We start from the raw sequence: 11,934 nt of genomic DNA, 5'->3' as shown, positions 1-11,934 counted from the left end.
ACTGAAAGAACTTACGCATATAAACTGGTGTAGCTTGGCATATGCAAGCGAGGTGCGAAAAGTGCTTTTAGCTCCCGAGCTCCAGTGCTTTTGCTATGTTAAAAAAAATATTAAAAATATTTTTACAAGTTATAAAAATCATGAAAATAATTCTGAAGAATGTCATTGATACATCCCACAATCATACAAAATCCCAACCCGAAATTATTTTTATTTTAAGCTAGAGAAAAATGACAAAATCTGATATGTTTTTGAGATTTGAAAATGACTCCTCGGATCTACAATTTTGTCATTTTTGTGTAGCTTAGAATATTAAGTATTTGAAATTGATTTTTTGCACGTTTGTGGGATACATCATTGTCTATGTGTGGATTTTTTCCAGATCTTTTTAAAACTCAAAAATATAATTTTTTATTTATTTTTTAAACAAGATTACTGGTGTCCATGTGCACCAAATCTCTATCCAGCGAGGTGGGACTATCTACACAAAATATATGTTATTGTTCTTGCACGTCTTGGGCCAACATCAATACAGAGGGATCAGCCCGGGGAATGAAGATATATCGGCCCACGCCCATCAAGCGGACGGCTCGTTCGGCCAGAAAGGAACGAAGCTCACACCCAGGAATATAATGATGTCGGAACTGGATTCACTATTCGAATTCTTGAAGAGATTGGATCCCCAATACCCCAGCTTATATGATTACTCCGCTTGGAGGACCAAACGGTTGATACTCTGATTGATAGTGAGTCACACACATGGAATGAAGATTTTTTTAGATAAAAGGCACGGAAGTGCCCAACTTTGAATTAACAAAGCCTCCAACGGCGACAAGATAGAAAGTGCTGAACCCAGCTTACAAAACGAACCACACACCCACGCGAACTACCAACAGAAGCTACAAATGGAAGAGCGGACAACAGGGTCGGCCATTACTAAGAAAGTGCTGAACCCAGCTTACAAAACGAACCACACACCCACGCGAACTACCAACAGAAGCTACAAATGGAAGAGCGGACAACAGGGTCGGCCATTACTAAGAATATGAAAAACCGGAGCAGAGCTAGACAGCAACAGCGTTGGGCCGGAGCTCGGCTCACCTGAGAGCTAGCCATCGAACACGCATGCCGTCGACAGAACCCCTCCGTCGCAGAAACACCACCGGAAGCCGACCACCACTGGGAACCGACCAACGCTGCCCACACACTTGAGAGCAGCCCCAAGGGAACTCAACAAGGGGAGGGTACGAAGCAAGCCTCGCCAAAGATCGCCAAACGAAGTAACCTTCGCCACACAACCTTCGGAGAGCTGCTTGTTCTGGGCTCCACAAGACGATGTCTTCAAAAAGATCGCGACACCGGAGTGCCACCACCGCCCGATCCAAGGATCTTGGGTTTTCACCCGGAGACCGTAGAAGGATGGAGAAAAGCCCCATGACGCCTTCAAGAAGGAGACGGCGTCCACGGACGTCGCCATCATGGCCCAAACGGGCAAGGGTTTCCCCTCGGCGTGGCCTCTCCTCCTTCTACACAGGGTTAGGTCGTCAAACGATGACCGAACTGCCGCCACAACACGCGGCTCGCCGCGGCCACGTCGCCCGCACGACCATGGCCACCGACCAGCACCAGAACCTCTGGCTCGCCCGTCAACCAGCAAGGTTCGCACCGACCAAGGCCGCCGCCTTGAAACCAAACTCCTCGCGCCGCCGGACAGCAACAGAGCATCGGGAACCGCCACCGACGCAGAACACCCGCTCCCGAATAGGCGACGACCGACCTCACTGGCATCTGCCCCACGCAGATCACTAGATGAGTGAGCAACTCCACAGATCTACGCAGCCCGCTGGCGCCAGATCTGAGGATTGGACGAAAGGAACTTCCGCTGCGAGATCCGCGGCCAGCAACCACCCCGGCTGCCGGCAGTGCGAGATCCAGCGGAGGAAACGCGAGGGGGGCTCGAAACGGGGTCGGGCCCCTGCCCGGCCGGCCGAATCACCTAGCGCCATGCGCCCTCCCGGAAGCCGCCAGGCGGAGCGGACGCCCTGCGCGTCGCCGCCCGCTTATCCAGTCGCCGCCCACAGTCGTCGACCGGACGCTGCCGCCAAGATCGCGAGGGGAACCTGCTCGAGCGGGGCGCTGACCCTCCGCCAGCCGACCACGAGGAGGGGGACCTCGCCGCCGCTGTCAACCGCGCGGGCTAGGCCCGGCGGTGACCATCGGCAGCAGTGGGGCGAGGGGAATGGGGGAGGGGTTAGGGTTCGCTAAGGAGCGGGGGGAGTGGGGGCCGTTGTGTTCTCGCTTGTTGGAGATTGTCCCTAATGGAATGAAGATCGGCTGAGAGAAACCTTCCATGAGGGCATAGTACAGAATATCTTGTCAGTGCCGATTAGCTCTCAGGGAGGAGATGACTACGCCTCTTGGACTCATACCAAGAATGGTCGTTACTCAGTCCGGTCTGCATACAACATGGCACGAGCGAATATATTCCATCGTGCCCAAAGTGGCCTTGGGAGGGGGTTGAGTTCACGGCTTGAACAAGAAGAGAAGGGGTGGAAAAAGATCTGGGCAGTCCATGCGCCACAAAAGATGAAGATCGTCTTATGGAGGCTTGCCCATGATTGTCTTCCGACAGGCTATCAGCTTTGTCGGAGACACATTCCAACATCCGATTCCTGCATTTTTTGCAACCGGATGGAGAAAGTTGAAACAACTCCCTTTTCTGTGATTATTCCGGTAAAGTGTGGGAGGGTATCAAAAAGATATATGGTATCAACCTGTGTCGCCGTTTCTTCAGAACTCCACGTCAATGGTTGTTTGGTATTCTGATGCGATCCACAGATACTCAAGCAACAACTATAACCATAACAATCTGGCACATTTGGGAGGCGAGAAACGATGCAAGAAATGATGAAGGCTTTTTACATCAGAAGCGAATTGTTGAGAAGACGTGAGCCTATGTGGACATGGTACTCGAGCACTGTGTCAATCAACCCCGTGTTGCTTGGTGTGGGTCAGTTACATCACCTCTAAGATGGACTCCACCGCCAGCCGGCACTGTATTGATAAATGTTGACGCTGCCATGTTTGCGACTTCTCGACAGATGGGTATGGGTGCGGTGATTCTAGATGATCAAGGACGGTGCTTATCAGGTTTCTATGAGCATCAAAATGAAGTCACATCACCTGAACTTGCTAAATGTTTGGCGATGAGGAGAGCGATTCAGTTTGCACAGGCAGAAAGCCACCAGCGCATCATCTTGGCATCTGACTGTCTATCTGTAGTTCAGAGGCTAGCCGACTCAGGTTCGGATCGGTCGACGATGGGTGTGGTGGTTACAGACATCAAAAGAATTGCGGCCTCCTTTTCATCATGTGTTTTTCATCATATTCCTCATGGTTTGAATGGTGCGGCACATTTGCTAGCTCGTTCATGTGAGAACTCTGCTTTTGTGAACTTCCATGATGTAATCCCGGATTTGATCCGGCAAACTAAATGTACTAATGTTAAGTTATAAATAAAGAGCCGTACTTTCTCTCAAAAAACAGACCAGAGCAAACCATTTTTACTTAATCGGTGGCAAACCATGTAATATTTCCTACCCAAGACTACAGATCTAGGGGAAAATCAAAACAGAAATATTGGACCAATTAAGGAAACAATACTCCCTTTATTATTAGGTATAGATTGCCAATGAGGAGTATATTAGTATTATTTGATGTTTTTCATTTGTTAGCTTTAAAAGAAAATAGTGTATGTATCTTAGTATATCCAATGCAATCACCAATAATATTATTTCTTTGTAAAACTTATACTAGATAAAGATCATTTATTATCACATCAATGTGGTCCAAACTTGGAATTCAAATCTATTATATGCTTAAATTAGGCAACAGTTCCAACTAATTAATCCTGAATATAGAGAATGCATTGTTCTTTTTCTCGCAAATTAATCATATACTCTTATTATTGTTTTGGATAATCCTCTACAGGTCTAGTTTTTCACTATTATAGTAAACATAATTATAAGTTCTATTTTAAGGTAGTAATTATAATCGTTCGTAGAATGGTTATCTCTAAGGCTGGCCATAGTGCTAGTATCATAGGTAGTATCATGCATCTTAGGCCTACAAAAATGATGATGTGGCATCTAATTAATGAGAAAAGATAGGATTAGAGTAACATAGGTAGATACTGTATCATAGCGCACGTTACGAGAAAAATAAATACCAAATAGATCTTGTACATATATTTACATTGAAATTGTACAAAATAATAAATTTACAAGTTCATGATACTACACTATAATACCACCACTTATAGAGATAGTATCATAGACAAGTATCATATGCATGATACTACACTATGACCAGCCTAAGTTTTTAAGTGTGCATATTTATTGTGCATTTATCCACATTAATTAACATCGTACTGCATTTACAAAGTTAACATTGCTCTCCAGCCTGTAGGTAGGCCTATATATACGAAGATACAGACTGCCTTTAGTTACATCATCTCTTCCCTCACATACTTCGGCTTGATATTCCAACTTCACAAACATCGGCCATGGCCAAGAACCACCTCATCCTCCTCCTTGTCGCTGTTGCTACCTCCTTCGTGGCCTCTTCTGCCGCCCTCACTAGGAGCAACTCCAACGCTGCTCCAACGGTATATGAGATGCTGGAGAAGTACAACTTCCCTCCAGGAATCCTCCCCGATAGTGTACAGAACTATACCATCAACGAAGGCGGCTCCTTCGATGTGACCCTCGCAGGCGAGTGCCAGATCGACGTCCGCGGCTTCACGCTTCGGTACCAAAGCAAAATACAGGGAAACATCCAGCCCATGGTGATCAACGGGCTGGAAGGGATTAGCGTCAGCCTTGGAATCAACCATGTGGGCATCAACTCTGTTGAAAGGGACGGCGATCAGCTCAAGTTTAGCGCAGGCCTGATATCCAAGTCGTTCCCGGTTGGCAGCTTCGCCAAGAGCCCACGCTGCAACCCGGGCCCCGGATCCCCTTAGTAGACGCAGCAGGAAATTATTGATTCGTTGAATTTTGTAACTCCTATGATGTTGTTGTCTGTTGTTGCTTCGACACTATTCTTAATAAAATCTTGAAATGTTACAGAAGGGGGTTCAATTTTGTGAAACGCTATGAACGATGTACGTGCGTCACTCATATCTGAAAGAAGTCAAATCATGATCCGGTCCTTCATGCCTAACCATCTGTCAGACCATCTGTTCTTCTGTAGTGAACTGCGGGTTGAAGACCACAGTTACTGAAATGAAGAGATGCTTGGGCTCGGCTATGATAGTCAGACTTCGGCCGATCTGTTTTGAAATATACGAATAGTATAGACAACGCTCTTCCTTTTATTTGTTTCTAAAAGAAGATGACCGGGAGCAAAATATTCTTCCTTTTATATTGATACTGTCAATTTAGAACATAATGATAGCACAACTGGATCTTCCCAAATGATTTCGGATGAAAGAAAAAGGCGAGTCTACGGACGGTGCAAGACGCCCTTCCCCCTGTCGTCCCCGCGTAGCTGCAGGGGAAACCCTAGATCTCTGCGTCTCTGGCCCCCTCCGCCCTCCCCCTCCCCCACCCTCGCCGCCGCCAGAGGGCGTGGCTGGGCAAAGCCCGGTCGGCGCTGGCGGCGAGGATCCCTCGTCCTCTCGCGCGCAGGGGGCGGACGCGGGTCTCCCCCTCCAGGCCAGGGCATGGCTTTCCCGCCGAGAGCCATGGTGGCTACGCGCGGGCTCGGCCTGCATCGGCAGCACGACGGTGTTAGTAATAATCTTGCCTTAGTTTGTTTGAGTCTAATTTGGAATTGGCAAGAGTTTATTCAGCAAGGTTGTAGGTTAGTTTGCCTAGCTTGCATGGCATAGACGATGAGTGCTAGTTCTAGTAGCAGTAGGTTTGTCGTGTCTTGGGTAGGCAAGTTTAACGAAGATTCGTTAGTTGGATCCATGAGTCCGGTTAGAATAGGAATTCATCAAGATTGCCAAGTAGTACTAGGAGTTGGTATACAAGTAGGAGTTCTAAGTCCTAGTAGGTCTAGGTGAGTCGGTCAGATCGTGTATACATGGTGACCAGCGTGAGTTTTGTAACACCGAAAAAATAGAAAACCAATAAAGAGAGGAAAATTTAGAGGGTGCAACACGCACCCTTGGCGATAAATTCTCCCGTGTGTTCGTCTAGTATGATGTGATTGATCCGTGGGCAATTCCTAACAATTGGTATCAGAGCGAGGTCGAAGATTTGAAGCCACGCTTGCCCCGGAGAGGCGACCCTACTAGCGCCTCGGGGCGGGCGACCGTTTCTCGGCGGAGCGGCTGGGTGGAGACGGCGAGCAAGTTGTTGCCAGCGAGGCAGCGGGCGATCGTCGCTTGGTTGAGCGACAAGGAGGTGAGGACAGGGTGTTGTCGTTGGCGAGGCAAGGTGGTGGATGATCGTTGATGGGAGAGGTGGTGCCGAGGTGTGGTACAGCGAGTCTCGGCAAGATCGTCGTCCACGGGTTTCTCGTCAAGGTTGTCTTCGGAGGAGTCCGATGAGTCGTGGAGTCATGGTCGTGACAGTTGGCGCGCCGCGTCGACGGTCTGTGTGAGTCATCGTTGTGTCCAAGTGCTCGTTTCTGTGATGATCCATTGCAGTTGAAGCGCGCCACGTTCGAGGAATTGCCCGGGAGCAAGGATCGACGTGAGCGAAGAAAAGGTGGTGAGGTGGCCATCTGCGTGTCTCGGCGAGGAGATCAAACTTGGCGTATAGTGGGACAGTGACAAGTTAAATTAGTAACGACGTGAAGACTGATGGTGCGTCCAGTCTTGCACGTTGCACTCGTACATATGACCGTGTGGGCTGGTAGTCCGAATCATGCGTTGGAGTTGAGTCGACAAGTTGCGAATCTGCAAGGAGTCAAGAGCAGGAGTACAAGGAGATGACAAGTCAAGATTAGGGAGATATTGTTAGTAATAATCTTGTCTTAGTTTGTTCGAGTCTAATTTGGAATTGGCAAGAGTTTATTCAGCAAGGTTGTAGGTTAGTTAGCCTAGCTTGCATGGCATAGACGATGAGTGCTAGTTCTAGTAGCAGTAGGTTTGTCGTGTCTTGGGTAGGCAAGTTTAACGAAGATTGGTTAGTTGGATCCATGAGTCCGGTTAGAATAGGAATTCATCAAGATTGCCAAGTAGTACTAGGAGTTGGTATACAAGTAGGAGTTCTAAGTCCTAGTAGGTCTGGGTGAGTCGGTCAGCTCGTGTATATACACATGGTGACCAGCGTGAGTTTTGTAACACCGAAAAAATAGAAAAGCAATAAAGAGAGGAAAATTTAGAGGGTGCGACACGCACCGTTGGCGATAAATTTTGTCTCCCGTGTGTTCGTCTAGTTTGATGTGATTGATCCGTGGGAGAATCCCAACAGACGGGCGGCGTGGTGGTGGTGTGCGCCTGCATCTCGGTGGCACGGGCCGTGGGCAGCGTGGGTCGCGGTTGGCCACATCTGCAGTGGTCAGCAGTGGTGGCGGTGTTCTCCGGATCTTGGTCAAGAAGGAGGGGTGGATCTGGCGGCTGGTGCTGCTTGGAGGTCGGCGGGGTGGCTCCTGCTGTCCGGATCTAGGCCAGATGGGCCTGGATCTGCCGGCGACGCCGTGCCTGCGGCGTCTTAGTGGTGTCGGCAACGGAGTGGTGGCACGTGGTCCCTACGCCTTATGATGCGTGAGCTTGTGAGGTGCAGGTCGTGTGTGGTGGTTGTCGGTGCGAGGTGGCCAGGCTCCGGCGCGGTGGAGGTGGTGGCCACGGCGGGTTTGCGGGCCAAATCTTGGCCAGATGGGCCAGATCTGGTGGCTGCTTTACGGGCCTTGAGCCCGGGCTACATTGGCCACTCTGCCCCCTTCCGTATGTTGCCCTGCTATGACCGTACCGCCACCGTCTGCACGTCTGACCTCGGGGTGCTCTGGTGTCGCGGTCGGTTGGGGTCGTGGTTTGGTGTGGTTCGGGAGAAATCCTTGCCGGCGAGTCTGGCTCCGACGCGGTGGCGCCTGCGGGTGTCACCATTCCTTCTTGTAGGGCGTCGCGGTGACCCATCACCACTCCCCTGTGAGTACCGGGGGATACCCTAGAACCAGTTCGCTGGTCCGGACAACAACAGCGTGTTGGTGTCGCACCCCTTCTTGAAGGTGTTGCCTTGATACTCAATGACCTGTGGTGCTTGCAGCGTGGTGGGACAACATCGGTGGGCGCGTCGGTTTGTGGTTCTACATGTTGTCTATCCGTTGTGATCTTCCATTGTATCGTTCTTTTCTTGTTGGGCATGTCGGTGCTGTTGCCCCATCATTTCTCTCTTTCGAACGGTTGTACGGTGTGGTTGCTTTATTTATAAAGCGGGACGAATGCCTATTTCGAGGAAAGAAAAAGCTTACAATTATTGATCAATCGGTTCCATCCATCATATTGACCTGTTTCTTGTTCTTTTTCTGCACATCGCACCTCTCATTTCTCGATGGCGTCCGCATTTGCGGGGCTTGGATGGAGTCTGAAGCATCATACTCCTGCTGGAACGCGCGGGGGTGGTGGATATAAGCATGAAGAACGCAATAAATATAAGACAATTTGCGCATACAAAACCTGTATTTCTTAGACTATTATCAAGCTTCGTGCACTAACCAATGCAACCAAAAGTTCGAACTGATGTAAAGAACTAGAAAAATGAATTAGTGCTAGGAGGAACTAGATACTAAATGATATAGTAGAAGCAGGACCTCGGCGTGAGAATTCCAGAAATTCGCTCCTGACAGGATTCGAACCCTGATCGTTTGGGTGCGCCACTGCGACCCCAACCACTGGGCTATGCCCACGTCCTCAATGTAAAGAACTAGGTAATTCACTTATACATATCAACATCCCTCCTCATGTGTGACCGGGAGAAGATAAGAGAAGGTCATCACGTGGAAAGAAGAATAACACATGTATGAATGATCCATGCGGAAGTCAAGACTCGAACTCGAGACCCTGGACTCTGATACCATGTCAAAGGGAATTTTTTCTGTTAAATCATCCCATCGTGGCATGTACATATACAAGGCAATGATCACAATCCGACCAGCCAATGAATTAGAGGATCACAACCGATCCTATCTAATAAAAGAAGATATGCACAATCACTAGAATCAAGGAAAATAAAACCTAACTGATTCTATCATTAATACCACCTCAATCTAAATCCTCGTGTATAAGGTTGAGATTGGACCAAAACTTGCGGAGGACCACCTGCGTGACAGATTTAGTGAACACATCGGCGACCTGATCTGCCGATGCGATAAAACGAACGTGAAGGGCTCCGAAGGCAACTTTCTCGCGGATAAAATGAAAATCGATCTCGATATGTTTGGTGCGGGCATGAAATACGGGATTGGCGGACAAATATGTGGCGCCAAGGTTGTCGCACCACAGCACCCGCGGACGAGGCTGACGAACACCAAGTTCCTTGAGGACGCATAGAATCCAGGTAGCTTTAGCAGTATCATTCGACAGTGCTTTTTATTCGGCTTCGGTACTGGAGCGAGAAACCGTGAGCTGTTTGCGAGAGCTCCAAGGAGATCAAATTTCCGCCGAGAAAAATAGCAAAGTCGCCAGTAGAGGGCAATCATCCGTGCATCCTACCCAATCAGCATCAGTGTAGATATCTATCACTATAGAGGAAGACAATTGAATATGACTTCCAGTACAGTGCCTTTGACATATCGAAGAATTCGCTTGACTGCCTCATAGTGAACAGTTGTGGGTTGAGACAAGTATTGGCAAACTTTGTTCACAGCAAAAGACAAGTCGATCCGAGTGAGAGTGAGGTAATGCAGACCGCCGAATAACTCCGGCACCGAAAAACATCATCAGGACTAAGAGGATCGCCATCATCACGAGAAAGCTTGTCTATAGAAGACATAAGAGTAGTAACCGGCCGACAGTTCTCCATATTTGCGCGGTGCAGAAGGTCCAGCGCATACTTGTGTTTTTTCAGTACCATCCATGAGATTTATAGGCAGTCTCAGTGCCAAGAAAATACTCTTGATAGGAAAAGTGGCCGAAAGAGTGTGGACCACACGATCCACATCAGACGAGGAGGAGCCAGCAATAGCAATATCATCAACATACACAAGCATATACATCTGACACGGTCATAAAGAAATAGAGAGGGGTCGGCCTTACTGGGAACGAACCCACCTGAAAAAGACGAGGCGGATATACCATGCACGTGTATACTGCTTAAGACCATACAATGTCCGCTGAAGCTTACACACATGCTGGAGGTACCAAGAGTCCTCAAAGCCGGGAGGCTGCTGCATGTAGATATCTTCCTCAAGAAAATCATTAAGAAAAGCGTTGTTGACATCAATCTGATGGAGGCACCAACCCCGTGAGATGGCTAGCTAGCGAGAGCACGAGATGAGCAGTGACTGAATGTGTCATAGTAGTCAATACCCTCCTACTGAGTGAACCCTCGAGTCACCAAACGTGCCTTCTGTTTATCCACGTAACCAAATTTGATTTTGAATATCCATTTGCTACCAATAATATTCGTGCTGGGGGTTATCACTAATCCGTACCGTATGGGAAGTGCTGCTAACCAGCGTGCCGTCTCAGCACTGCTCCCAAATCAACTTCTGCCTTCAGAGATAATAATTTGTGAATTCCTTTTAGTAAATAAAATATGCCTGCAACGTATCTAATCCGTTCCTTCTGTGTTAATTATGTCAGCTAATTGCTAAGCCGTGCCGTTCAGTACTGCGTTATCTCTAGGCTATATATATGAGGCTAGAGCGGCTTGGTAAGCAAACACAATCACAAACATCATCCCAGAGGTTACAAATAATTCCGCCTTTTGATATCACAAGCACTAGCCATGGAGAAGAACCAGCTCCTCCTCGTCCTCCTGGTTGTGGCCGCCTCCTTCACGGCCTCTTCTGCTGCTCGCAACAAGATCAGCAGCACCAGGGCCACTCCAACGGTATACGAGATGCTGGCGAACTACGACTTCCCGCCGGGCATCCTCCCGGAGGGAGTGCAGAACTACACCCTCAACGCAGACGGCTCCTTCGACGTGTTCCTCCCCAGCGCGTGCGAGATCGACGTCTCCAGCTTCAAGCTCCAGTACGAGAGCACCATACACGGGAGCATCAAGAACATGGTGATCGACGAGCTGCAGGGGGTGAGCGTGAACGTCGCGGTAACACGGGTGGGCATCACGGGCGTTGACCGGGACGGCGACGACCTCAAGTTCGACGCCGGCGTGATATCCAAGTCGTTCCCCGTCGGCACCTTCGCCGTCAGTCCCTACTGCAGCTCATGAGGCCTCGGTTGTCCATGATGGGCGTGGCCTATTCACATGTGTGGCGTGTGTTCATTTACCTTGCATGTATTGTATATATGGCTTGCTGTATGTTGTTGCTTCGAAATCATTATCAAATAAAATCGCAAATGTATCTTGCAGAAGGGGTTTCAGTTATGTGGAATAATACATATATACTAGCACAATACCCGTGCGTTGCTACGGGTAGACTAAATATTCAATCAATATCTTTAGCAAAATAATTAATTTTTAAATTAAAACATATTTACGTGAAACTGCTTTGTCGAGCTCTATTAGATTCACAAATTACTTGCTTTCTTGCATACACACGTGTCTGGTTTGACGAATAGCACCACCAAAACGTTTCATATGGGGAAGATTCAGCACACACGAAAGATTTTATTTTTACCGAGAATTATAATTTTCTTTATCAGAACATGAATATTGTACTCCCCCATCCATAAAATTTGAGACATATGTTTATGCATGGAGTGAGTATAGCTTTTCTCAGGAAAAGTGCATCAACTTACCCTGGATCCATGGTGATCGTAGTTCATGATATTGTGTGGCCGAGTACCAACCTGTG

The 11,934-nt window shown here is 48.3% G+C and overlaps 2 protein-coding genes across 2 annotated transcripts; both read left to right on the top strand.

Moving 5' to 3' along the window:
• The first annotated feature begins 4,499 nt into the window (after positions 1 to 4,499).
• Positions 4,500 to 5,111, top strand: LOC127348657 (uncharacterized). The gene has a single exon (XM_051374604.2). The coding sequence runs from the start codon at positions 4,565 to 4,567 to the stop codon at positions 5,021 to 5,023; it is 459 nt and encodes a 152-aa protein (XP_051230564.1). The 5' UTR covers positions 4,500 to 4,564; the 3' UTR covers positions 5,024 to 5,111.
• Positions 5,112 to 10,849: 5,738 nt separating this feature from the next.
• On the top strand, positions 10,850 to 11,468 carry LOC127348655 (uncharacterized protein At5g01610-like). Its single transcript, XM_051374603.2, has one exon. It carries the CDS (start codon positions 10,902 to 10,904, stop codon positions 11,346 to 11,348), a length of 447 nt encoding a protein of 148 aa, XP_051230563.1. The 5' UTR covers positions 10,850 to 10,901; the 3' UTR covers positions 11,349 to 11,468.
• The last annotated feature ends 466 nt before the right edge of the window (positions 11,469 to 11,934 follow it).

This window comes from Lolium perenne, chromosome 4 (genome assembly GCF_019359855.2).
Source record: "Lolium perenne isolate Kyuss_39 chromosome 4, Kyuss_2.0, whole genome shotgun sequence".
NCBI classification, from domain to species: Eukaryota; Viridiplantae; Streptophyta; class Magnoliopsida; order Poales; family Poaceae; genus Lolium; species Lolium perenne.
The sequence above is the reverse complement of the archived record's forward strand: the minus strand, read 5'-3'. Positions and strand labels throughout refer to the sequence as shown.